This window comes from Electrophorus electricus, chromosome 18 (assembly GCF_013358815.1).
Source record: "Electrophorus electricus isolate fEleEle1 chromosome 18, fEleEle1.pri, whole genome shotgun sequence".
Classification (NCBI taxonomy): Eukaryota; Metazoa; Chordata; class Actinopteri; order Gymnotiformes; family Gymnotidae; genus Electrophorus; species Electrophorus electricus.
Window position 1 is genome coordinate 3,369,004 of NC_049552.1, and position 24,737 is coordinate 3,393,740.

General features: G+C 48.0%; 1 protein-coding gene across 8 annotated transcripts in view; it reads right to left on the reverse strand.

Annotated features, from left to right (window-relative positions):
- LOC113567854 (AP2-associated protein kinase 1-like) overlaps positions 1–20,347 on the reverse strand; it is a 27,815-nt gene extending 7,468 nt beyond the window's left edge. Inside the window, exons 1-15 of one of the 8 annotated variants that reach the window (XM_035536053.1) lie at positions 19,092–19,869; positions 11,066–11,184; positions 9,791–9,899; positions 9,209–9,351; positions 8,786–8,907; positions 8,515–8,596; positions 8,053–8,185; positions 7,137–7,240; positions 6,458–6,537; positions 6,134–6,291; positions 5,155–5,351; positions 3,566–3,759; positions 3,206–3,402; positions 3,014–3,100; positions 336–401 (exon numbers count right to left, since the gene is read on the reverse strand). In XM_035536053.1, coding sequence (XP_035391946.1) covers positions 336–401; positions 3,014–3,100; positions 3,206–3,402; positions 3,566–3,759; positions 5,155–5,351; positions 6,134–6,291; positions 6,458–6,537; positions 7,137–7,240; positions 8,053–8,185; positions 8,515–8,596; positions 8,786–8,907; positions 9,209–9,351; positions 9,791–9,899; positions 11,066–11,122 — 1,729 coding nt within the window. In that variant the 5' untranslated portion in view covers positions 11,123–11,184; positions 19,092–19,869. Of the gene's footprint in view, positions 1–335; positions 402–3,013; positions 3,101–3,205; positions 3,403–3,565; positions 3,760–5,154; positions 5,352–6,133; positions 6,292–6,457; positions 6,538–7,136; positions 7,241–8,052; positions 8,186–8,514; positions 8,597–8,785; positions 8,908–9,208; positions 9,352–9,790; positions 9,900–11,065; positions 11,185–16,044; positions 16,116–18,856; positions 19,949–20,098 lie in introns of those variants that run through there. The other 7 variants (XM_035536051.1, XM_035536058.1, XM_035536054.1 and 4 more) reach the window with 7 other exon arrangements.
- Between the last annotated feature and the right edge of the window lie 4,390 nt (positions 20,348–24,737).

Below are 24,737 nucleotides of genomic sequence, written 5' to 3' on the forward strand. Positions count from 1 at the left end.
CCGGAGAAGGGAGAGGAAATGGGATTTGAGAGATCCCAGAGGTGACCTTGGCGAAATGGTGACCAGCGCAAAGGTGCTAATTGGTGAGTGATGTGTGGAAAAGTCATATTGTGTTAGCACAGGCTTCTCCTCTCATAGAGCCTGCCTGCTGTCTCAGAGACAGCTGGGATCTGTGTAATGCTCCCCCCTATGAAAACGACCCCCGTCAAACATGAACCGGAGAGGATACAGAGAACGTTCCTCGGATCAGGAAAGCCCAAAGAATTCACAAGCAAGCAAATTTTCTTCACGAGAATAAAACAAAAGGTAAAACAATGGGAGGGATTTCTGCTGACCTGGCAACACAGACACACGAGCAGCCTGCAGACACTCCAGACTGGGAAACAGAGAGTCCGCTCCAGCTGTGTAAAGAGAGAGGGAACATGTGAGCGTCTCTGGACCTGCAGGAGGCAATGGCGAGTCAGTCCTCTCATTCCCATGCATGGTGAGATCTTTGGGTGCTCTTCAAATGAACCAAAAAGACGGGGAGTCATGCACTGTCAGACAGGTGGCCACAGCAGACATGGGGAACATTGCGGAGGAGACGTTTTGGGCTAATATACAAGACGAGTGGGACAGAGAAACTCGACAACCTGGGTTTACTGTTTCACAACCAAGGCCAGTGGACACACCTCCATTGATGGCTTTGGTACTGAGAGACAGGCCAAAATGAATCTCTGCGAGAAGCGCAATTTCCAGGCGAGGCTGTTATACACAGTTATAAATGAGCAGAAGTGATTCTGTAACGCATTGGGTTTAAAAATGGCAACGGTGTGCCGTAACGTGCATCCTCTACTGTAGGAAATGCCTCTGCAGGGTAGCCAACCAGACAAACCAGTCATTTCCCTTGAAAAAGGGCTGGAGTCTGAATGCCTGAAGGGGTCGTTCGAGGGGAGGTCAGGTATAAGCTGGGTGGATGAGGAGGAGGAGGCTCTGGAGACTTCAAACCCTCAATCAACTTCTCTAATGGCCAGCGGAGAGGAGAGGGGAGGACAGAGGTGGAAAGTGTTAACTGACAAGTTCGGAGTCTAGCGTGGTTTAGGTGACACTCTCATGCTTTGCTTAATTCAGGTGATCACAGCTGCTCTTGTGATAAAAGCACGACTGCGTCACGAAGACACAGAGAAAAACCGCAAAACGTTCAAACGGACAACGCTGACACAAAGACATCGTGCACTTGAGACATCATGGTGAACGGCAACAAATGAAGAGCGAGAAAACCCAGGCAGGTTTGGAGAAGTAGAATCAGAGGTGAACACACAGCAGTGGCCTTGTTAGACATCTGAACTCACACAAAGGCACACGAAGGTCAACCATGCAACAGAAATGTGTTTTGTGTTTTCTGCCATTATAAAGAACGAGCACTGCAAACTGAACAGCGTTACGGGAACAAACCTGTAAAAAGTGCAAAGACGTGTGACAGGAGCTAAACAGTGAGACTATTAAGAGCAGTTAGGATCCGTATTAGACCAGGTCATTATGCTTTGGAGGAGAGAACAGCTGCTGTTGCTGATGCAGTTACTGCGGTTACCAACCAGCCCGGGTGCATGCAAGTCAGATGAGCATCACAAGTTGGGTCACTCCGCCCAGGCATGGCGTCCGTGGGCTGACCCTAGGCTGGGTTAGCCAGTGACCCCAAGGTTAAGGTTCACCAATTCCTCAAAGGTTTTTCTTTAAGCATTCAGGCTTATAGTTGGGAGTCTTTGCGTTATGTGCGGTTGTGATGTGAGTGTTCAACAGTGGAAAAAGTAGAAAAATGTTGGCTTGCCGTGGAACAATTCTGAATTAGTTCACGAGGAACTTCTTGAAAAATTGATGAACCTCTTTTTCAACAATTTAAAAATTAAACCATTCCACAAAGCTGTATTTCTTTGCCCTGACCATACTTACAGAATTGATGGGACTTTAAGGTCAGGGTCAGGGTTCAAGGTTCAAGAGGGGGCGGGGAGGGCGATGGCCACTCAGGACAGAGAGCAGCAGGGTCGACGCTTTATGCCTTTTGCTGGGGTGAAAAAAGGGTGAAAAGTTGAACATGGGAGCAGCGTCAAGTGGACAACTAAACACTGCAGCAGGTCTCAGCGCACGAACACGGTCATGCGCTGCTCATTTCCGAAGGGGTGGGGGGTGGGGTGTTGTCCTTTCCCTTGGCTCTGCCACGCCTCCGGCGCCGACACAATAACGCATTTAAAAAGCCGGACCTTATGAACGTGCCGACGGTCGCCCGTAAAAGAGGCTCGCTTTCTAATGAAGTGCTGCAGCTGCACTGCGCATCTGTGCGCGCTCACGTGTGCTCGTGAGCGTGTGCGTGCATGTCATCAAATCCACAGAGGATTAGCCAAACCCTGCTTATGTAAGAACTGGAAGGCTTAGTCTATTCTCTCCCCAGCCAGCAGTATTCACCCAGAACAAACATAACAGGCCACACCCTCGCCCCGCCTGCCCAGCGCAGAGACACACCCTACTCGACTACCTCAGGCCTGGAGAGAACTCGCTGATCTATGCTCTTTCGCTCAACGCTTTCCCACCCGATCTACAAACGCAGTATTGTATAATGACGGTCCCCATCACAAGGACGACACACACAGACTTCAGTCGTATTCACTCAGACACGAGTGAGTGTCATAACCGTTTGTGGCTACGCTCGTGGCTTCCGAGACGCTCGTCGGATTGAGGACCACGTCAACCTGGAGGTCGAAAGCGCCACCTGGTGGCCACCGCCGGCACGCCCCCGTGTTACACACGCGGCGAGACGTCGAAAGCCGACCAGTGGCGCACACGAGCGCCTGTTGGGCAGAGACGCAAGAGGCCACGAAAGGGAAGTGGTCTCGCTGCTGTGGTGCTGGGAGCAGATTGGGTCAGTGAAATGAATTCAGAGAAGGAAAGGAAGATGAAACCAGTCTTGGGGACAGCAGGAGAAACAGTAAAAGAGCGAATGTGAAACACTGAGGGTGAGATGAAGGTACTGGGTGTATACCTGCTCCTTGGGAATAGCCTTTGTTAGGGGCTGTAGGTTGTAACGCTGAAATGAGATTTTCTGTTGAGGACTTCTCAGGAGGTTTAGCTATGAGCACACACAGACACACACACAGACAGACACATTTAATATTATGTATTAAAACCTCCCATAGCCATCCAGTTAATAATTTTCATATTAAGTGTTCGCTACTATCGAGTTTGGCGAAGTCCTTGTTGAGCAGCTCCTCAGCTGTGAGTTTGGAGAAGTTGTCATCACCGAAAGGGTTCCAGGAAGGCTGCGCGCCAGTTCCTGCTCTGGGGGCGGCCGACGGGGCCCTGACGTCCCCCGCCGGGCAGACACTTTGCTGTGACGAGCTCGGGGAGCCGGAGGGAGTGGTGCTGGCCGATCTGAAGCAGAAACACGAAACGAAGGGCGGTGTGGAACTGCGATGGAGTGATGAAATAAAACTGGAGTTTGAGAAACATTATGAACTGACAATTGGATGGACGGATGCAAAAAGTAGTGAGACAAATGAACGAATGGACGGACGGACGGACGGACGGAACTCACTTGGATTTGTTGAGGCCGGCTTCAGCAGCTGCAGCCTGGAACAGCTGAGTGGACTTGCTGACAGGAACTCCAAATATGGCGCTGTGTGTGACGTCACTCAGAATGCGGCGGTGGCCCCCTCGGGGGGCCGTCTTAGGGGAGGAGGGCGGAGTCAGGGAGCCCACTTTGTGACCCGGCTGCCCACCAGCAAAAGACTACGGGGGGAAATGAAAACCAGAGGAAGACGGAACCCCGTCGTTTAGCTACAAAAACCAAGGGAGGCAAGACGAGAAGACGAGACTTTCAGAAAGAGACGCGTGATCGGCCAAGAGACGAGGGAGGAGGTCCCGAGCCAAAAATAAGAGAAGCAGAAACACTCCTTCCCTTCTGGCAAAGAGAAAACAGACATCTGGAGGAAATGAACAGATGATGGCGTACAGTCACTTGGCTCGGTCAGCCACGGAGGCGAGCCCACTCCCACTAGGACCATGCGGCAGTGGTTAGTGGCAGACTGTTACGGTTTCACTCTGCCGAGAGTGGCAGCGAGAACACTGATGATTGGATGATCATCGTGCTCGTCAAAAGAAACTACCCAGGATGTAAAGAGCTTAAAGTTCACCTTTGAAAATGTATTAAAGTCGGAGAACCTACATGTATGACTTCACCATTTAAAACAAAGTCATAAAAATGTTATTAAATTTTACAATTTTTTCTAAAAGTTTATATAGGTGAACTTTAGCCAGAAGTTAGAAGCAGTCATTCCACTTCAGTTGTGTATGCCAAATTCCTCAGTGCACTAATAGCAACGTTATCATGGCTAGCACATTTACAAATGATCTTTTCAAAAAGTCCCCGTGTATGTTGTAAGGATACTAAAGTGTTGAGGCACATAGCCACACAACAGGTGGAAGGTTCTAGAAAAGTTTTCAGAAAGCTTTAACCCAGCAAGGTCACCGCATACATCTTTGCGGCAGCGTCAGATGCCACCATACGTGAAATTACCGTCTCCTCAGAGTCTGCGTCCGGAGCCGGCACCCCCTGTAGGACTGGAGGTCTAACTGTGGGACTTTTATGGGTCAGCGCACTAACAGCAATGAAATTAACTTCCAGCTGCTGTGTGGGCGGAGCTGTGGATTTGTTTTCCGCGTGCGGGGTCAGTGCCAGAGGTACAGTCTGATGCTGGGTGGGGGGGGGAGGGGCCATGCCCTTGGGTCTGACCGGCACCGGGGGCGGGGCTTGGGCGGGAGTCCCGGGTTGGAGGCTCTGAAAGGGTGGAGGCGGGGCCGTGACTTTAACTTTCGCCTGCACAGACGTGGCGGTCTGCGCAGGCAGTGCGGTGTTTTGATGATGCGGTGGGTAGAGGTTGGGGACATGGCGATGGGGCTAAAATAAAGTAGATAGTGTCAAAATACAGCGCCGACCACTGAAACTATTCAGTACATTATTATTCAACAGATAAAGACACAAAATGTGCTATTTGATTACACCTCAGCCTGAGATCAAACAGACGTTATCGTGCCATCATCTGTTTTCACGACCACAGTAAGCACGAACATGAGCTCCGTTACCACTGGCAACCGTTGCTCAGCGGCAACTAGCGTGGCCTGTACCTGCTGCTGGGCGGACAGGAAAGCCGTGGCCTGCGGCTGAACGAAGAGCTGCCCATGCTGGGGAGTGGCCTGAGGTGGGGAGGGAGTGGCTTGCAGCGGTGTGGGCGTGGCCTGTTGCTGAGCGACAGGGATCGGGTGCTGGGTGTGGGGCTTCTGTGGTTGACCCGAGGCAACAGGCTGAGGGGTTATTCCCACATCTACAAGGCAACACAACACATCTTTACCTCCTAGCAATAAAAAACACACACATGCTACACTGCAACACCAGCTAATACAAGACATAACAACCACAGCAAAAAGTACCAGTACAAGATGCAAGTAGTACTCTGTACGCACAAAAAACCCAATCAACAGAGCATAACTAGTCCAAGATTTCTACTTTACAGCATCTATTATCATATTAAAATAACATGCTCCCTCAGTTCAGTCCCAGAGCATGTGAAAGACGCCTTTCTGCCCGGTGACATGCGGTAAGGAAACAGACTCTGGCTTAATGTAGAACAGACCTGGAGCTCGCATCTTTACGCTCCACTGGGGGTGGGACGCAGAGGGGCCCTAATGAGTCCTGCCTTTTTGAACAGGCGGTCAAAACGGGAGCCCAGCGGGTGACTCGGGTAGTTAAAGACTCATTTTGCGGGCCAGCAGCTTCTTAGCTGGCCTGTAAAGGCTCCCTCCAAAGACAGGCTAACGCAGCCGCTGGGATTACTGGAGAAGCCTCTGTCAGCTAAACAAGCATAAGATGTGTGCCGGTCAATCCGGGGGCTCACCGTGGGGGAATGTTACCCTCGGTGGGATCACTATTACTAACAGCCTGGAGGCACTCTGGGCTCCCGGTACACACCCAAACGTTTAAATGCATACATGTTTGTAATTTGACTCTGAACGTATCTGTTGTGGAGTGTACCCAGTATACGGGGTTGTGTGAGTGGAGCGAAGGTCTAAAATGTGTCGTGTGTCGATTGTGCTACGCGACACCCACTGATAGGCTGGCCGGCTCCCGCGGGGGCGTTGGCTCTCTTCCGCGGGGTGAGGGCGGGCTGTATGGGAAGGATACCCGTGACTGGCTGAGCCTGGCCAGCTTTGGGTCGTTGCCGTGGCGCTATGGAGGTTTCCGTTGTGGGGACTGGATCGGTTAGTCTGAGGGTAGAAAGCGGAGGGGTTTGGACAAGTACATATATCGGAGAAAATCATATATTACATATGCACACAGGACATCCCTCGTCGTTAACTCAGACGTTATTAGAAAAACAGCAGCTTAAAAATTGCACCGTGGATAGTATAGTACACCGCTGTGCTCTCTCACCTGGCTTTAGTCTGACTCTTCTTGGCTATGGCCTCACTCGCTCTGATTGGCTCAGGGAGCTTTGCAGGGATGGGTGAGTTCTGATTGGACGAGAAAAAAATGTAGCAAAGATAAACGGATTAAAAAAATATTAGCAATATCTGAAGCATAAAACTTGTGTCAGCAATTATTTACGTGTGCAAGCACTTAAAAGGTTGTCCGTAACGTGCGCTTAGTGGTCACGGCTGGCCGTGATGTGCCGCTCTGACTCAACACAATACAACAGCTAGGAGGAAGGGCCTGCTAGAGCACAGCCAATCAGCAATCAGAATACCAAGCTTTATGCATACTGTACACTTCACACCTCGGTGGATTAAAAGGTAGCTTTGGTAAAGGTGGTGGGTGGTTCTGGAGTGCACAGACTACGCAAGCAGTGGCCTGTAGGGAGTGCTGAAGAGGGAGTTCAAACCATGGACTATATGTGGGTTATTCAGACCTAGCAGGGCATGAGATCTTTTCTAAAGTTCAGATCAGTGTGGTTTTTGCCTTAACTTCCTACGTCTCTGGTTGTCATCAGTGGCAACAAGAAAGCAAGTGCAGAGCTGCTCAATGGCAGAATCCAGTGGGGAAACACGCACGCACACACGCACGCACAGGGACACACGAACAGGGACACACACAAGGACAGACGGACACACACCTGAACGTTCTGTATGGGACAATCTTTGCGTGCTAGCTTGAAGGAGAAATGTGATACCAGGTAGATATCCGGCCTCATGTCAGGATCTGGCTCCAGCATGTAACCTGAGCACAGAGAAAACACAGCAAAGTCACAGACACAGACAGACACAGAGAGAGACAGAGAGAGAGAAAGACAGAAAGACCCAAACACATACAGAAACAGAAACAGAAACAAGAGAGAAACAAAGACAAATTTAAGTCAGTCAGAGAGACATACAGAAAGCCAGACACTAACTGTATGGTTTATTCCATGTGTTGTGAGTAAGATAATACATAATCGAAAAACCAACAAAATGAATAAATGAAATGGTTAAGCACGAGGAAGAACTCACGTATGAGGCAGCGCATGTCGTGGGAGTAACGGAATGACTCACGTATGAGGCAGCGCATGTCGTGGGAGTAACGGAATGACTCACGTATGAGGCAGCGCACGTCGTGGGAGTAACGGAATGACTCACGTATGAGGCAGCGCACGTCGTGGGCGTAACGGAATGACTCACGTATGAGGCAGCGCATGTGGGAATAACGGAATGACCCACATATGAGGTAGAGCATTTCGTGGGAATAATGAAATGACTCACGTATGAGGCAGCGCATGTCGTGGGAATAACGGAATGACTCACGTATGAGGCATCGCATGTCGTGGGAGTAACGGAATGACTCACGTATGAGGCAGCGCACGTCGTGGGAGTAACGGAATGACTCACGTATGAGGCAGCGCACGTCGTGGGAGTAACGGAATGACTCACGTATGAGGCAGCGCACGTCGTGGGAGTAACGGAATGACTCACGCATGAGGCAGCGCACGTCGTGGGAATAACGGAATGACCCACATATGAGGTAGAGCATTTCGTGGGAATAATGAAATGACTCACGTATGAGGCAGTGCATGTCGTGGGAGTAACGGGATGTGTCTGGAATGGTGAAGCTGCCGTCGCAGATGGCCACCTGACTCTCCCCAAACGGCAGTGTGAAAAAACACAGCTTATAGAGCAAACAGCCCAGAGCCTGTAGGGAAAGACCACACACACACACACAAACGTACAAATACATACATATACAGACTTCCTCACCTCTGCCCACTCTGCAGTTTTTTGTATTAAAAAAATATTTCAGATCAACATAAAAATATATCTTATCAGTTTTTGCTGCACAGCAGCACTTTAACGTGCTGGCCTGGTACTTCTACCACAGACTGTCCATCTACCTCAGACCGGCCCTGACCGGCCCATCACCAGGCCAAGGAGGGAACAGCGCCCACATATGGGACCCGACAGAACTGCACCAGTTTCTCAGGTACACTAACCACAAAGTCACGATCTAATGCTTGTACTCACCCAGATATCTGCTTTTGTGCTGATCACCTTCCCACCGTAGAGGTTCACCATTTCTGGAGCTCTGTATGAGAGCGTGGTGTACCTGTTTGCATTCGCATATGTGTGCTCACACACACACACACACACACACACACACACACACACACACACACACACACACACACACACACACACACACACACACAAAAGCAAACAAATGATATAACTTGTAATCTGAGAGGCAGCATATAGTTAAGCAAATGGCAGAATGTTCGAAGGAATCCAAGCTGACTTTTTAATCTCCTCCTCCACAGTTGCCACGCCCTCCACCTGAGGATCCTGGAACCGGATGATGGCGCTGCCGAAATCACATAGCACATAGTGACCTTGGTCATGCACCAAGATGTTCTCCACCTAGAGGGGGTGGGGAGAAAAGAAGACGAGAGGGAGAGAGAGAGTGTGTGTGTGTGTGTGTGTGCACGTGCTGTGATCCAGCTCTTACACCTCTGTCACAAAAAAACCCCCAAACTTTAATTTCATAGAAAATCTGTGAGTTATCAATCCCAAGCAGTGATGAAGGTGACATTACCACCTGCCACATCAGCACTGTAGGAATAAAAAGACCCACAGTCTGCTGAAGGGAGAGAGGGAGAGAGAGAGAGAGGGAGAGGGAGGGAGGAAGAGGGATGAAGCAAGGGCACAGTGCCCCTCGTACTTTGAGGTCCCGGTGGATGATGGGTGTTTTGCGCTGGTGGAGTCGAGACACAGCTTCACATGTGTCACAGAAGATGCTCAGGACCTCCTGCTCACTGAAGCCCGTCTGCAGACGCTGGTTCATCAGGTTCACCACCTGACCACCTGGGGGGAGACATGCGCACAAGCGCACACACACACACACACACACACACACACAAACGCAAACATGCACCCACAGTGAACCATGATCAATTACCAAAACACTGGGAATAAAGTAACTACAAACAATTATGTATTATGTATTGAAGAAAAGTCAAGACCTGGAGGTCTGTATGCAGTGACACACTGCAAGTGAATTTGCTAGTTGATTAGATCTGTAATGCAATCTGGGACATGTTACACTGTTTAGGACGTACATTTTACAGGAAACCGTGGCATATGATTAGGGGACGATTGTTTCAGGGCGCTATGATCATTTCAGCAATAGAACACACTAGAAAATGGCAGAAACCTTACTTACTTTACTACTCATGAAGAGACAGTTTTAAAGACCCTCTATGAATAAGCCAGAGTGAGACTGAGGAGCTGGGGTTGTGCATACCTCTACAGAAATCCATCAATATAAACACTTCCCAAACGTCTCCTGAGCTTACTGGCGTGATGCTGGCGTCCAGGAAAGTGACTATGTTTTTGTTGCCCACCAAGTCCCTCTGTAAAAAGACACGCAGGCGCCCCCATTGTACGTACACACACACACACACACACACACACACACACACACACACACACACACACACACACATACACACACACACGATGAGCCACTCTACTGTTCTGCCCCACCAGAAGCGCAGCTCAGCGCTAGTGACCTTCACGTATGCTGCAGGATTGCGGCACTGCCCCTAACGGGCCAGCACCCTCCACGACCTCCGGTGCCTTCCCTGACGGGCCAGCCCCAGTTCTGCCAGAGCATCCCACGGGCCGCTCAGCACCCCGTTAGGGCCGCGTTCCCCTGCTGCACCATCGCGGCGGGGGTGTTCTGGATCGGCTGTAGTTTAGGCAGCCTTCGAGCAGGAGGGGCGGTGCCGTGAGAAAACCGTACCAGTGTTCTAAATAAAGTGCAGCCCAGAGTGTGAAGTGAGAAGAAGGCGTCTGTATTACGGACCAGAGCGAGTCCCCAGACGCAGCTCTTTAGAACACCAGACAACGAGCTCTTTCTCTCGCTACTGACTGCTGCCGTTCTTACTGGTCCACTGGTGTCTGTGAATAGTGTCTCTCTCTCTCACTCACTCACTCACTCACTCACTCTATGCATTTGAGAAGTGCAAATAAAAGACGGCATTTCATCCAGGACGAGTACTGCCTCCAAAACAGATATTACAAAAGGGGTCAGCTTTTTGTCTCCTTCATTCTTTCATCTTCACTCTCTCTGCATTTTTTTCTGTTATATCTGTTGCCGGTTCCTACCCACGAGCTCGGGCTCCCTGATCACATGACTGCTACTAGTGCGAGAGAGTAAAACGCGTGTGCGGCCAATCGCTGCATCCTTGTAGGCTGGTTCACACATCACAACTGGATGCATGAACATGCTTGGAGGAGAGCACTAACTGCTCTGTACACGTCACGTGTTCAGAACAGACATCCGTGATTGGCCAGCATTGCTCTGATGACAGTTAGACAAGAACTAGGCCACAGAGACTCCAAAAGTGACATAAAAGGGGCAACGTGGAGGCAATCGTGGGAGAGCGCACACTTCCAGCCAGTGTAGTGCGCAAGCATGCACACGAGGAGACCCTGAGGACGTGGCGAACTTGGGACGTTGGCCCTGGAGGAGGGTGGGAGGTGTGCGAGGAGAATCAGAGTGCAAGGCTCTCACCATGACGTGGATCTCCCTCTGGCAGACCTGAAGGTCAGATTCGTTGTTCACATACATCCTCTTCAGAGCGCAACGTGAGCCCTGATGGGTGCGCACCAGGAACACGATGGCAAACCCACCTAGGGAAAGCGACAGAGAGCGGGGCCTTAGTTTCACGTTCCCCTACACGTTCCCTGAACGCTACGTTCACACAGCAGGTAAAAGTGGCCTGCTGGTAGGCTGTTCACAACTGAACGGATCATGCGTGTTTGGATCCACGCATCCAAAAGGACAACGCTTCACATGACACGCTCGTCCAGACGTGGAGAGGAGTCAACTCTAATGGCCACTAGCTTGCAGTTAGAAGTTAATCAGTTTTACTGATGGAGTAATGACAACTACCCAAATATCCATGAGGTCTGATGCCACTAAAATCCTCCTTCACTGCTGTTGTCTAGCTATGGTTCCCGGCAGCGCAAAATTATAACAACTGTGATGTTGGACTGACACAGAAGTGAGGAATTCCGATCATTCACACATTGTATAAGTTATCGGATTCCAGTACCACACATGGAGAAGAAGGTCAGATTTGGGCCACTTTTACCTGCTGTGTGAACGCCACCAAAGAGAGTAAATCAAGACATCTAAGCACCCCCCACCATGCATCCATCCATCCATCCACCAACACCAACTCCCTCAGTCACGACAGCCTTGAAAAAGATCAGAGCCTGGACCGCACCCCGAGACTGACGCAGAGACGAACCTCACCGGTAACGTCACGGAGCAACACAGAGCGGAAACTCAGTGGTCTGTCCTGAGGAGGCTACTCTTCTGGAGGCTTAAAATAGCCAACAGGATATTACAGCTACCAGACATGTTACTGCTGTGAAACAGTAACCACAGGAAATTGACATGGATGGTGTTTGGACCTTGTTGTCATGACCACCTTTCCAGGTTGGTGACCAATGATCCGTATGAGCCAGGCGTGCTGGCGTTTGCGGTGTCTCTGTCACCGTGGTGACACAGAGCCTCCATCTGGAGGGAGCGTGTTTAGGTGCAGCCTGACCAAACAGCATGGAGGTCAAGACGCAGGATTCAAATGTGCCGAAGACTGTTGGGAAGCAGGTGTTCCCACCCATCCACTCACCCCATCTCACCCCGGTCACTCGCTCAAAGTATCTTTCAACGCACGCACGCACACGCAGACACCCACATACGCGCGCGCAGGCACACGCACACACGCGCGCGCGCGCACGCACACGCAGGCACACACGCGCGTGCACGCACACGCAGGCACACACGCGCGTGCACACACACGCAGGCACCCACATACGCGCGTGCACGCACACGCAGGCACCCACATACGCGCGTGCACGCACACGCAGGCACAAAGGGCATCCATGTTTTTTCAGAAAGCAATGAGAGGAGTGTGCTGCTCTGGGCAATGAGTCACATTAAGGCCTGATCTGCTTACACACACACACACACACACACACACACACAGTGGTGTAAAGTAAAGTTATCATCACAGTGAGAAGACTTATGTAATAGACTATAAATATCAGCTCAGTCTTGTTTATGGCTCCTTATAAAGAAGCTCCAAGAGTCTTCAGTTACTGGTTCCAGCAGTGCCTCATGGCTTCTGTCTGAGTGTGTGTGTGTGTGTGTGTGTGTGTGCGTGTGTGCGGGCGCACTGGAAGCTGGTGGTATCGATGCAAAGAGACCAAAGAGAGTATACGTTTAGAAAGCAGGGAAAAGAGCCACATGCTTCAATCCAGCGTGCTGGCACAGTGCTGTGTTTGTGAGTGTGTTTGCGAGCGGGCGTGTCCTTCTAACTGATGTCACGTTGGAGTATCCGGCCACAAAGCAGAGTGTCTCCAGCAGGCCTCGCCAGGACTTCCAGGTGACAGTAAGAAAGAGCAGGAGTGTCTTTTAAATATGTCAGTCACCTTCATCTATCCAAACTACCACACAAGCCAGGACTTATTGCAGACGCTAATGCCGTATTTTCCAGTGACCAGTCAGCAACCTCAATCAGACAAGCAGCTCACAGTAAAAGCACACCAAAAGAACTCAAGAACTAAAAGGATTACAACCTCAGAATGGGGACAATAAGGTACTGAAGATAAAATCTAGCTGAACAGTCTGATACACACGTGCGCACACGCACACACACACACACACACACACACACACACACACACACACACACACACACACACACAGTGACTCAGCGCCCTCTGGGACGGAGTTAAATTTGAAACGTCTGCTCTACTGGAGAGGAGATATCACTTCCTTTCTTTCTCTCACACCCGCCCTTTTCTCTCTCTCCGTGTGCGTGTGCTTTTTAACCAAGTACAGTTTAAAGTGTGTTTCAGTAGCACTGCTATGAAGCTACAAGACTAGCCACTTGCTAACAAACAGTGAAAGCTAATAAGCACCAGTGAGCACCAGGTACACACCTCAGTGGGCACGCAGGTGTCCTGAGCCTCGCTGTTCTGTAATGTAATCAAACCCCTCCTCCTCTGCACTGCTCCCTTACGACATGCTGAGCAGTGGCCAATAGAATGAGAAATGAATGCTTATCCTGTTGTTTATTATCAACTATGATTCAGGCCTGAATGCAGGCTCGCACACATACAGGTTGGGAACTGACAGATGGCAGCCACCAGTGACAGACAGTAATGAATAAATCAGCTGTTGACCATCTATTATTCACACACACACACACACACACACACACACACACTCATTTGTTCAACAGAAAACACGCCCTATCCATTAGATTTGATACTAATTTACAAATGAAGTCATCTCAGGCTAAGAACAAAATCTTTCAGTCAGGCAGCCATGCCGCAAGCCTTTTGCCAGCCAGAGGCTGCCGTGGTGGGACCGTGCAGGTGTCAAGGTACCAAGAGAGAAGAGTAATCCATGCCCTGCAGGTCATGATCTTCATAAACTACCTTTACCAAGCTGTTAGGAACTTAATGTTAGAAGGTCTGGAGGAAAATTAGCCAGCTGCTCCTACAGACCTGCTGTTGCTATGCTAATCAGTTACGAGAATACCAACAACACCACATTTATTTCATGCTGTAGAACAGAGCTACTATACTATTTGCTCATTTTCTTATAACCTTCCGCGTGTAAAGTTTACCCATGTGCTCAGCCAGCGGAAATGCAGGTGCCACAGGACCACTGAGCAGCTAAAGCTCAGAACGCAGAGGTGAAGTGCGGGAGTCCCGCGTATCATCTCGGTGAGGAGGGGGCAGCATTCCGCAGATAATAGCTAGCCGCGTGACACACTAGCACCAATCTGTACTGTCGCAGTACAGCCCAGGAGAGAGAACGCGCCCCGCATAGACTGTGCGTGCGTGTGCGTGTGTGTGTATGTCTGGGAGAGAAAAGAAGACAGACACACAGGGAGAGAGAGGTACTAGACTAAAGTTACAGAAAGGTCTGTGAAATCAGACCTGGAGAACTCTGCCTAGAATAACATCATTCACATTCTGCATGGTACTTTTATTAAGGCTATCAATAGACACTACAAAGCAAGAGAGATTGCCTAGAGGAGAATAGGAGTGTGTGTGTGTGTGTGTGTGTGTGTGTGTGTGTGTGTGTGTGTGTGTGTGTGTGTGTGTGTGTGTGTAAAATGAGCTACATAAATTCCTGATGGCCACACAAGAACAGCAAGGCGCAGAGATCATCTTCCTCGCCGGGCAGGAGGTCAGAACCGCCACACTCACAGGTGTTCGGCACGGAGGCCGACGCTGCTTAAAAAGCTTCCCGACTCTGAGCCCCTATGTCAGGCAGGCCTGACATTCCATAACAAGAAGGCATGTGGCACTGCTGAGGTGCGAACCTGGAAAACAGTGGCCATCCACCCTGCAATTACCCTATGTAGTCATTAATAAAGGTGCAGTGGATAACTAAAGTATCAAAAAACTAATTCAACAGTGTACCGAACCTTTAAACCATATACCTGATATATGCCTCTTCCTGGAGTCTTTCATCTGCTATACAAGGTTTTTTTTTAGGTGGTTCAGGTTCTTGCGTTATTTATAGCTCAAGATCACTTTATAAGACAACTTGGTATGCCCAAGGGCATGGGACTTTGCTACATTTTGTTTTAAAATAAATGTTGCTTCTTAACACAAAATGATCTGTAGAGTATATAATGGAATATACAAATCAACATTTTCAAGTGTTTTTAATTAAACAAAATCAAATTAATCGTGATGCAAGAAAACAATTACCAAACTGGAAAATTAATGGATCACTACAGCCCTCCCTCGTTCTTGATATCAAAAGACAATATTGACTTTCTTCCAAACTGTTAACTCTGCTGGCCTTAACGATAACGACGTCGTAATAACAGGTCCCGGCCCCACAGCACAGGGTGGGATACGGAAGACCGCTTCACAGCCGACATACGTAACCCATGGCAGGACCCAGTCGCAGGATTTACGGAGACGTGCTTCTGCAAAGTGGGCACAACGCTGGCCAGCAGCTCGCCGTGAAAAGTGCAGATCACCATTACGCCAAAGCCAGTTGGCCAGATTCACCATCAAACCAAGCCCCGCACACATCTGTGCATATCAGCGATCCCGTCTGCCTCTCGAGGAGAGAGGGGAAGACAGCACACGGAACCAAAACGGAAAAAAAACATGCTTCCCGAACCATGCTCCAGAAAAACAGGCGAGGTTCATGTTTACTCAAAAGCCTCATGACAGAACAGGACCTGTGGACATATTGAACTGCCTTGTTCATTAACTGCTCTCACACTGTGTTGTATTATATAATGTTGCATTGATTGTTGTATTGTATCTTTCATTGTAGGTTCCAGCACTGACACTTGGTTCAACCCGTGTCTCGGTTAAGGGTATTTTTGGACTCTAACCTATTTGTGCTATCTATGGACAGCTAATGCGCTTTTGTAAGTTGTTCTGGATGAGAACATCGTGCCATTTACATTTGATGGCATTTAGAAGGATACCACTGACCTGTAACCCACAACTCTCCTAAGAAGGGATTAGGACCAGGATGCATTGCGGTTGGGCGTTTCCCGTCTTCGCTGTGAGGTAAAACAGGTTAAATCACTTTTAACACGTCACCATCACCACCCTGCTTTGGAGGCCCAAGAGGGCTGTTAACAATAGAGTTATATCTGACTAGCCAAGCAGCCCAGAAAGGGCTTGAGAAAGCATTAGTGCAAAAGCGCATCTGAGTAACGTGACCCTCTGTTCTTTGATGACTGCCTTAAATGAGAATTGGTCTCTTCACACGATGAGTCCAACACGTTTATCAACACAACCATCACACCCACGTCGTCGAGATCCTGAAAACACCGTCTTAAAATTATAATAAGGATTCCTAATGATCCAAACTTCCATTATAAATATGGCTTCCCTAAGTACGTGTAAGGTTGAATAATTACCAAGATTAGGTTAACATCCGGTTACTGGAAACTGTGTTTTACGTTAATGAACATTATTCCTGTATTAATTGTGTGCTTACATTTCATTTTTGCCTGGTGTAAGTTGCTTTGGATGGAAGAAAGACATGGGCATAAGTGAAAATGACCCATACACAGATGGATCTCATAAGGTGTGTTTATGGGCAGGAAGCTCAAAAGTTGTGTAGCTGTAGCTCACGTTAAGAACACACGGCACAGACTTCGGGCGGCAGACCTGGCAAGTGGAGCAAAGAGGCCCGCAGCGAGCGCTCCCAAAAATGCTGTGCGCCTCTCTGCAGATTTGTTCACTTCAGATTTAACGGAACATTTTTGTAGTTGTTCAGCAGTTGAGTTTGCTGAAAGTGATATGTACAGTTAGAACATTTTACCATCGTCGTGATGCATTTTATGCTTAATTACCAGTTTCCCCCCCCACAGAGCAGTTTTCCTTTCTGCTTGTTTGCATGTGCCAACTTTGGACAGTGAAGACAGTCCTGAGCAAGGGGGCACAGGACGTTACGTCCTCCGAGACGGGTCCAGCCAGCCAGCAAAATGGAGAGAGAAACAGCACGACGAGGCTGGGGCCCAGCGAGGGAGAGATGGCACGCATCTGCTTAGCACAGGCCAACGGTGAGGCCAGTTGAGACTACTCGGCGTAGCTGCGAGCAGATGTCCTCACGGCTGTGCAGATGCTGTGATGTAGCTGTTTTTGTCACTGGAGGAGAAAGCCCTACCGGTGCTTATGGATCTGCTACCGGGCCCCACAGCTGATGCCGGGAACTGCCATGTCCTCGTGGCCACGGGCTATTTCACAAAGTGGCCTAAGACACGGTTCCGGACCAAAGGAGGAATGTCTAGTTGAGGAGTTCTTGAGGAGTGCTACGATGACCAGGAGCACAACTTCGATGAGGTCTGCAACTGGCTGTGCGGTCGGAAAATTCAGGCCGCACCTCTCCGGAGTGGAGCGCTTCACCGTCCTCACGGTATAATGCCGGTGTGACTGGGAGCACCGCCTTCCCCTGATCCTGCGATCCCACCATGCAGGAGTCAGCCTGGCTCACTTTAGCCCTTCTGACCTTGGGCTGCGAGATCAAAACACCTGCAGTTCTCGTGCTCGGCCGTCGGCCAGGAACGGAGGTCGGAGCAACCAGAGCAGGACACGCGCCTCCTCCAGAAGAACCAGAGAGAAGAACCACACCCCACACCATGCAGCAGCTCTCCAGAAGCCAGAAGCCATGGTTCATCCCACCATGGATGAAAACGTGGCTGCAGAACCCATGGGGTGGGAAGTGCCGCTGCCCGTCGACGGCTTCGCCTCTGCCGGACCCTCCAAAGAGAGACTGCGGCTGGCCAGGAGGATGAACGGAGCGGCGGGGCCGTGGCAGCAAGAGGGAACCCCGGGAGCGGACGAGGGGGAGCCTGCTGCCAGGAAGCAGGTAGCCTGTGGCACTTGGGGCACTCCAGGGGTGGCAGCGGGCAGAACGAGAGTCACCATGACGACCGAGCCTTGCGGAGGAGCTGTATGGGGGTTTTCAGGCTGCGGGTCCGTTAAGGGAGCAGACAGGAGCACACTGACAACTCCCATGATTTCATGAACCGCTCCACAGATTTATTTAGATCAGATTTCAGGTTTTAAATGTAGTTGTTCAGCAGTTAAGTTTGGTATATGCGATTTGGGCAGTTAGTGTCATAAAAATAAAACACTTCACAGTGACAGCAAAACATTCCTAACTCCAATAAATGAGTTAAAAGAAAGTTGCCTTCCTACCATTTTCCCATGTAGAGCAGTTTTCCTTTCTGCTGGTTTGCGTGTGTGAGCCTAAAACAGCTGTTCTTGAATAGAAATGGCATTCTCTGATTCTTCTTCCACAAAGACACTACATTAATATTTCACACAAATTCCTTTTACTCTTTTAAAATTTACACTTGGCCCGTTCCTTAAAAACTTCAGGTAAGACATGAGTCATGGCTAAAAACTCTGCTGACACACAGATTGCTGCGCAGCTCACTTGGACTCCTGGTAGATCAGTGATCAGCCCGTCAGCTGATGTTTCCTAACCCCAGAGACGAAGCAGTAAACAAAGTTGGTCTGATTTTTAGCACCAGCCATCAATCATACAGGTCACAGTCAATCAAAGGAGTGTGTACTAGCAATAAGCAATTCTCATAGTAAAACAGAACTGCTTATAAAGCATAATGCATCACAGTATAGGGCAGAAGTTGTCTCATGTTAGATAAAGTTTGTTTTGCTTGTTTTTAATAATTCATTTGGACCATTAAGTCATTAAGTACTCCACACACACACACCAACAACAACAATCAGAATGTCAGTAGGTTATTTTGGGACTTATACAGCTTACCTTCAGCTACCGTTTCTTCCACAGTTACTTGATACCGGCCGATGGTGAAAACCTTTCCGATGAAGGAACCACCGCTGGCCGAACCAGTGCTGCCTCCACCAAGTCCCGAAACGGGCCCCGAACTCACCATTTCCCGTCGGGAATCGAAAAACTTCTTCATGGTCACTCGTACGGGATAACTTCTATCAGTGATGCACCATGAATTACAGCCCGTGCTAATCCGTGCAATGCTCACCAGTTTTAAAGATGATGTTTGTTCAGAGTGCGAGAAGAGATCCAGCCCGGACACCGACGCAGAAGAGTACCGCAACAGCTCAATAAGAAATACTGCTAGAGCAGCGTGAGAAAATGACAGCCCGTCCGGTGAGACGACGAGAGCAGTCGGAGGCAAACGGTGCGTTGAGAATGCGAAGTCCTAGGCACTCCGGTCGCAGTGTTTGCCAACCGAGCTGGGCGAGTCCCGGGCGAAACTGCAGCTCGCCTCGTTATTTGGCCGATAAGCCTGCAGGCTTGGTACCTCCCCGGTGAGCCCGTGTAGCGGCGGCGGAGAGCGCGCAGAAGAGGCGCGGGTATCAGCACTGGCTAAGGTTATGTTTACTAGTGCAGAGGAAGCCATGCAAGCCCCTCCGACCCCGTCTGCAGATAAGACAGCACACCGTGCATCAGCCGCACATTCCTGCGCTGCCGCAGACAGCCAGCTATTGAACGTCCGCGACCGGCGTAAGCGTGCGCCCGTGCCGCGGCCTTGTACAAGACACGCGAGACGTGCGTTTAAGGGCAGACGTTCTCTACGTCGCTCACCGATCCCTCACGAGCCTCAAGCGCGCGCAGTCCCGGTACCAGGAAATGCGCGCTGGCAAAGGACAGCCTCTCTGCTGTTACGGTCCCCAAGCCGTCGCGCTACATATCGCGCCACATGGCAAAACGCCACGACCGCATCGTGGAAATATGGAGGCGATTAAATGCCGACAGCGAGCCGAAGCCACGAGCGGACCACGGCGTGCACACGACCGCAGCCCCGTTATGGTCGCTGTAGTTCGCGAGACGTCTTGACGTCAGAGCTTCTCTATCCACCACGGGGAGTTTCTGGTGCTTTAAAAAAACAAACAAACAAACAAACAAATGTATGAGTCGGTTGTCAATTCGGACTTATATTTTCTGAACATATATTTTCTTTTTTTACGCATCTAAGACTTTTCGTCATTTATATATATATATATATATATATGCCTGAATTAATACCTGTATATGTAAACCTTTACAAGCCTAAATTCGATCAAATCTGTAAGCCTGCTCACATTTTCACAACACACCCTAACATGCTAAACATGGTACTGCCGTTATTGTGAATAAATGCGGTGCGAGAGTGCCAAATACAGTAATTGCCAGATAAACAAATTCCACTGTTAGTCACGTAATCGTTTGGATTTGGATACCTGGCGTAGTGTCCCTTAACGAAAAGCTATCTTTACTGCCCCCTGCTGGACGCTCCATTAAGGTGCAAGTCCCTGACAGTCCCCGTCAGCATTGTTAGGCCTGTGATCGAGGTTGAAACACAAACGATTCACTTAACTAAGACTTCAGCACAAGGTAGTCACTTCTGTACTTGAACACCATGTGTCGTTGTACAGCGCTGAAGTTGGCTTCTTCTTAGCCAATTTTAAATATAGCGTTGAACTCTGCTGTAGTTGCAGTACGGTGCAGATATGGTGCAGGTACCTGTAGTTGGGTAGAAGCTAGTCTGCTGTGTGTTATTGGCTCTGTTTGAGTGAATACAGTACTTATGTTGTGACTGACAACACTCGCTTATAGGGTTAAGCCTTCCTTGTTTTGTTAACCTCTATTTTAGTGGAGTAGTTGTTTGTGAGTTGACTGAGTTCGACTAAAGCTGGAAGATTTGTAGAGCCAGCGGTTTCCTTTCTTTTCCTCTTTTTAGTTAATGCGACCAGTGAGGTCGGGAGCTTTATATGTTTTCTGTTTTTACTTATCTTTTTACTTATTACCTATGCTAGTGAGCTGGCTAATAGCTAATATGTTAGCTGTTAGCTGAAGTTTCGGTGAACATTCAAGCTAATTGTCCGTTAACAGCCTGTTGTCATCTGTATGTTGTTTTGTGTGATCTCTTTTCATAATTATTCTCTGAGAGAATGTGTTTGTAATGCACTAAAACATTCGGATTTATTTATTTTATTTATGTAGTTCTCACGGCATATTTTGAAGGCATGGACGTGCAAAATAAACGCCTGTAATCAAAAACGTCTTGTATTCGTGCCTTAACTGGAGGGGAGCCAGAGGAAGCTACACATGTTTATTACATGCTTTCACACTGCAGATTAACAGTTTCCATATTTTCTTTTTATATACATGCTAAGTAATCATACATTGTTAGTAGTCTATACAAGTGTTTTGATATTCTATACACAAATACACATCAGTAGAAATACAAATAGCTGTTTTGCAAGTATAAAATATTTTTTACAGAAGTTTAAATTACTTTTATGCAAATAGCCTAAACCTTGTTTATCATATTCTAAAAGCCACTAATTGTCGGTGGCTCACTGAGCAAACTGAAATGTGCTTGTGGTGACAGCTCATGACAGCTAGCACTGGGCATACAATTCATCTGTTTTACATCCCTCACCTACATATGTCTGTGATAGAACCAACGTGCTACTAGTCCTCAAAACTCACACAAATGGGATCTTTTGAGTTTAGTCTGCAGAGGGCCAACATGAACTAGCACACTATTAGTAGTAAACCCATTGATAAAAGAAAATAACTATTAGTTAATATAGGCTCACTCTACTTTTACTTTTTTCTGCTTAATCTGTGTTGGGTACCATCACCCTTTCAATCTCATGGGAATTGGTTATTCATATCTAAAGCCTACTGATCTGTTGTGCACTGTATACAGTGGTACTGCTTTGAAAGGTACAAATCTGCACTGACCTCTGCCTCACCTTTACAGAGTCACCTCCTGAGGGCATGATTGGTGGGTCTTGGCGAGATTCTTGGCTTGGCCACTTTTGTCTCTGGAGGAGAGAGATTTTGTCCTGACCCTGACTCCAATGTCCTAACAATATAGACAGTCTTTATGTCACTATGAGAAGAGTCGTGTCATTATGTCATTATGACATTGTCATGCCATGGGGTTGTTATGTCATTATGATAAGAGATGCAAGCAGTAAACAAAATGATAATCACTAAGGAAACACTAAATGCTTGCTGTATTAGTCTAGGTCTCTACAGGAGAGAAAACAGCTGTTATCCCACACCCTGTTCTAACTCAGACAGCCACAAAGAACAGCCACTGCTAGGCCTGTTGTCTGTGACTCTCCTGTTTACAAAAAACAACCTGGCCATGGTCTACCTGAAACACGAGGAGAAGATCTGTTCTCATTATGCTCATCCTGACAAGCTCCTGGAGATTTTTTGCCACACCGACCAGAAGTGAATTTGTTTGGAGAAGCAGGTAAATGGAAAAGCATCTCAATGTTACTGTAAATCCTGGAAGTTTCCAATAGACAGCTCACAGAGACTTGCTTGAGTTGCGGCTACCCTCGCTGTTGAACTTTAGCCACTCGGATCACATGTTCATGACATTGCAAGGAAACCATGACTTGCGGATACCACTCCCGATTTCCAGGAACTTTCGTCTAACTGCTCCTAGTTTTAGTTTCAGATTTGTTCTACACCCATTTGGTTCGGCTAGATGGCAGAACTATACTGTGCAAGTATTGGTCCATAACTTGTGGCGTTTTTCTCCTAACCAATTCTGATCCCTGACAATGTTCTTCTAACTACTAGATCCAGTTTCAGGTTCGCTCTACACCGGTTCTACACTTTTTTTTTTTTCAGCTGGTTTTCAAAAAACGTGGTGGAGGGGGAGAGGGGGGTTGGAATGTCTGAATATCTATAAGTTCAACACTTCAAATGACCCAATCTATGTATCTGTATCGGTACACTCCCCTTCTCACTTGTCACATGGTACGGCCCGCCACGTGCCATGGGAGTTTACTGTTGACTGTTCTCTTGGTGTCCGCCTCCTTGTTTATTACCATGCCCCCTTGTTTTCACACACTGGATCCTTGTTGTTGATATCCTTTATGTCTGTATTTAAACCCCTGTGTGGGTTAGCATGTTGCTTCATTTATGCTAGCCCTTGTGTTGTCTATGATGTATCCTTGTAATCTCCGTATTGGCTCTATGACCCTGGACTGCTATAACGACTGCGAGCCTCGCTCTTCTCCGTACATGCTCACTGCTACACAAACTCTGTTTTAACAAGGAAAAACAGGAACAGAAGGAGAAACTCGTCACAAACACACACATACAAGCCAACAAACATTGTACCTTCACACAAGGTAGATTTGACGTGTTAAAGAGTAAAGGTATAAATGTTTTTATTTGTCCGACAATAAATGCAGAAAGCATTTATTCTGAAATATCCCAGTATAACAATTGCTGGCATCCTGGTTTATGCTTGTGGCAGATGGATGACTGAACGAACAAATGGAGCGTATTGGTTCATGACAAGCAGGCTAGCGTCCAGAACTTGGTCATCATTGTTAACAGGGATTGTTGTGAAGAGACCATTGTGCATTTTGGTGGGAACACACTATCCTCCAGCTTGAAGCACCAAAGAGTTGGTAGCCCACATGTTGGCCAACACTTCCAGCAGGTGAACATGTGACAGACACGTCCCCAGACTGAAGAGAGTGTCAGTCTGCCTTCTCTTACATGTGACAGCATAGACGTTCAGTGCCACACACTGCTGACACGGGCGTGAAAGCAAGATTCAGCACTAAAGATGAACCCTTTCGTTCTTGTGAGCAAGTGATGAATAAAGGAACATGACTGCAACCAGAATCCCGTTTCTCCATCCTAAAATACTACGTTTTCATCTAACCAACCTCATGACGTAGTTGCTGACACGTCAGCCATATGGAAGCGAGCCTGAGTGAAATCATAAGTTAGTACTAAACCAAAATCTATTATAACGTGTAAACAGGGGCATCACTAGAGATTTATGAATAGGGGGGGCTTATCTTTAACTAGAAAGGTGTAGACGTAAGCCCCCTAGAAGAATTTTAAAAATGACCCAAAAAGTTCAGCATCTGTAGAAATTTCCTCACAGAAATGTTCTAATAGTGGCACATTTCTTTTGAAAAGACATGTCAATCAAAGTTTGCATTAGGTCCAGATCTTACATGACTTAATTGGAATCCCTAAATACTACAAAGTTTAATGCATAAGCTTTAATTGGCTTTTTCAGTATATGTTTCATTTGTCAATTATCAGGTTTCCTCTGCTAGAATAATGAATTTTCAATTTGGTAAATTCGTGTTTGTAACAAACATTCAAATAACGTATTTTCTTTAGTTCTGCGTTGAAATGGCATTCGCCTTCAGGAACATTCACTCACACAGATACAGAGTGGTGAGTCATTTAGTAAAGCAGTACAAAGTAATAGACCAGCCAAACCAGCCAAGAAAATCTATTGATGATTTAAATTAATAATGCATGTGTACTTGGGGGGGGTTGGATAACATGTGGGGGGACTATAGCCCGCCTAAAACAGCTCTAACGACATCAATGCATGGAATTAATTTATATCTAAAATTTTCCGATGTAATTCTGTACAAAAGTCATCAAAGTTATGGTTTCATGTTCACTTTAAATGTCATTTCAAAAGTATACACTAAAACCATACTGACTTCCTGCTGTCTTTTAACTACTTCCTCAGACAGAGCACTTAGAGTTCTGTAAAAATGAAAGTATGTATTTTTTCTTTTACACACACACATACACACACACAGACACACTCTCTTTTTCGCGCTCCCTTTCTCACTGGCTACACAGCTTTTGTTAGTGCATTAAA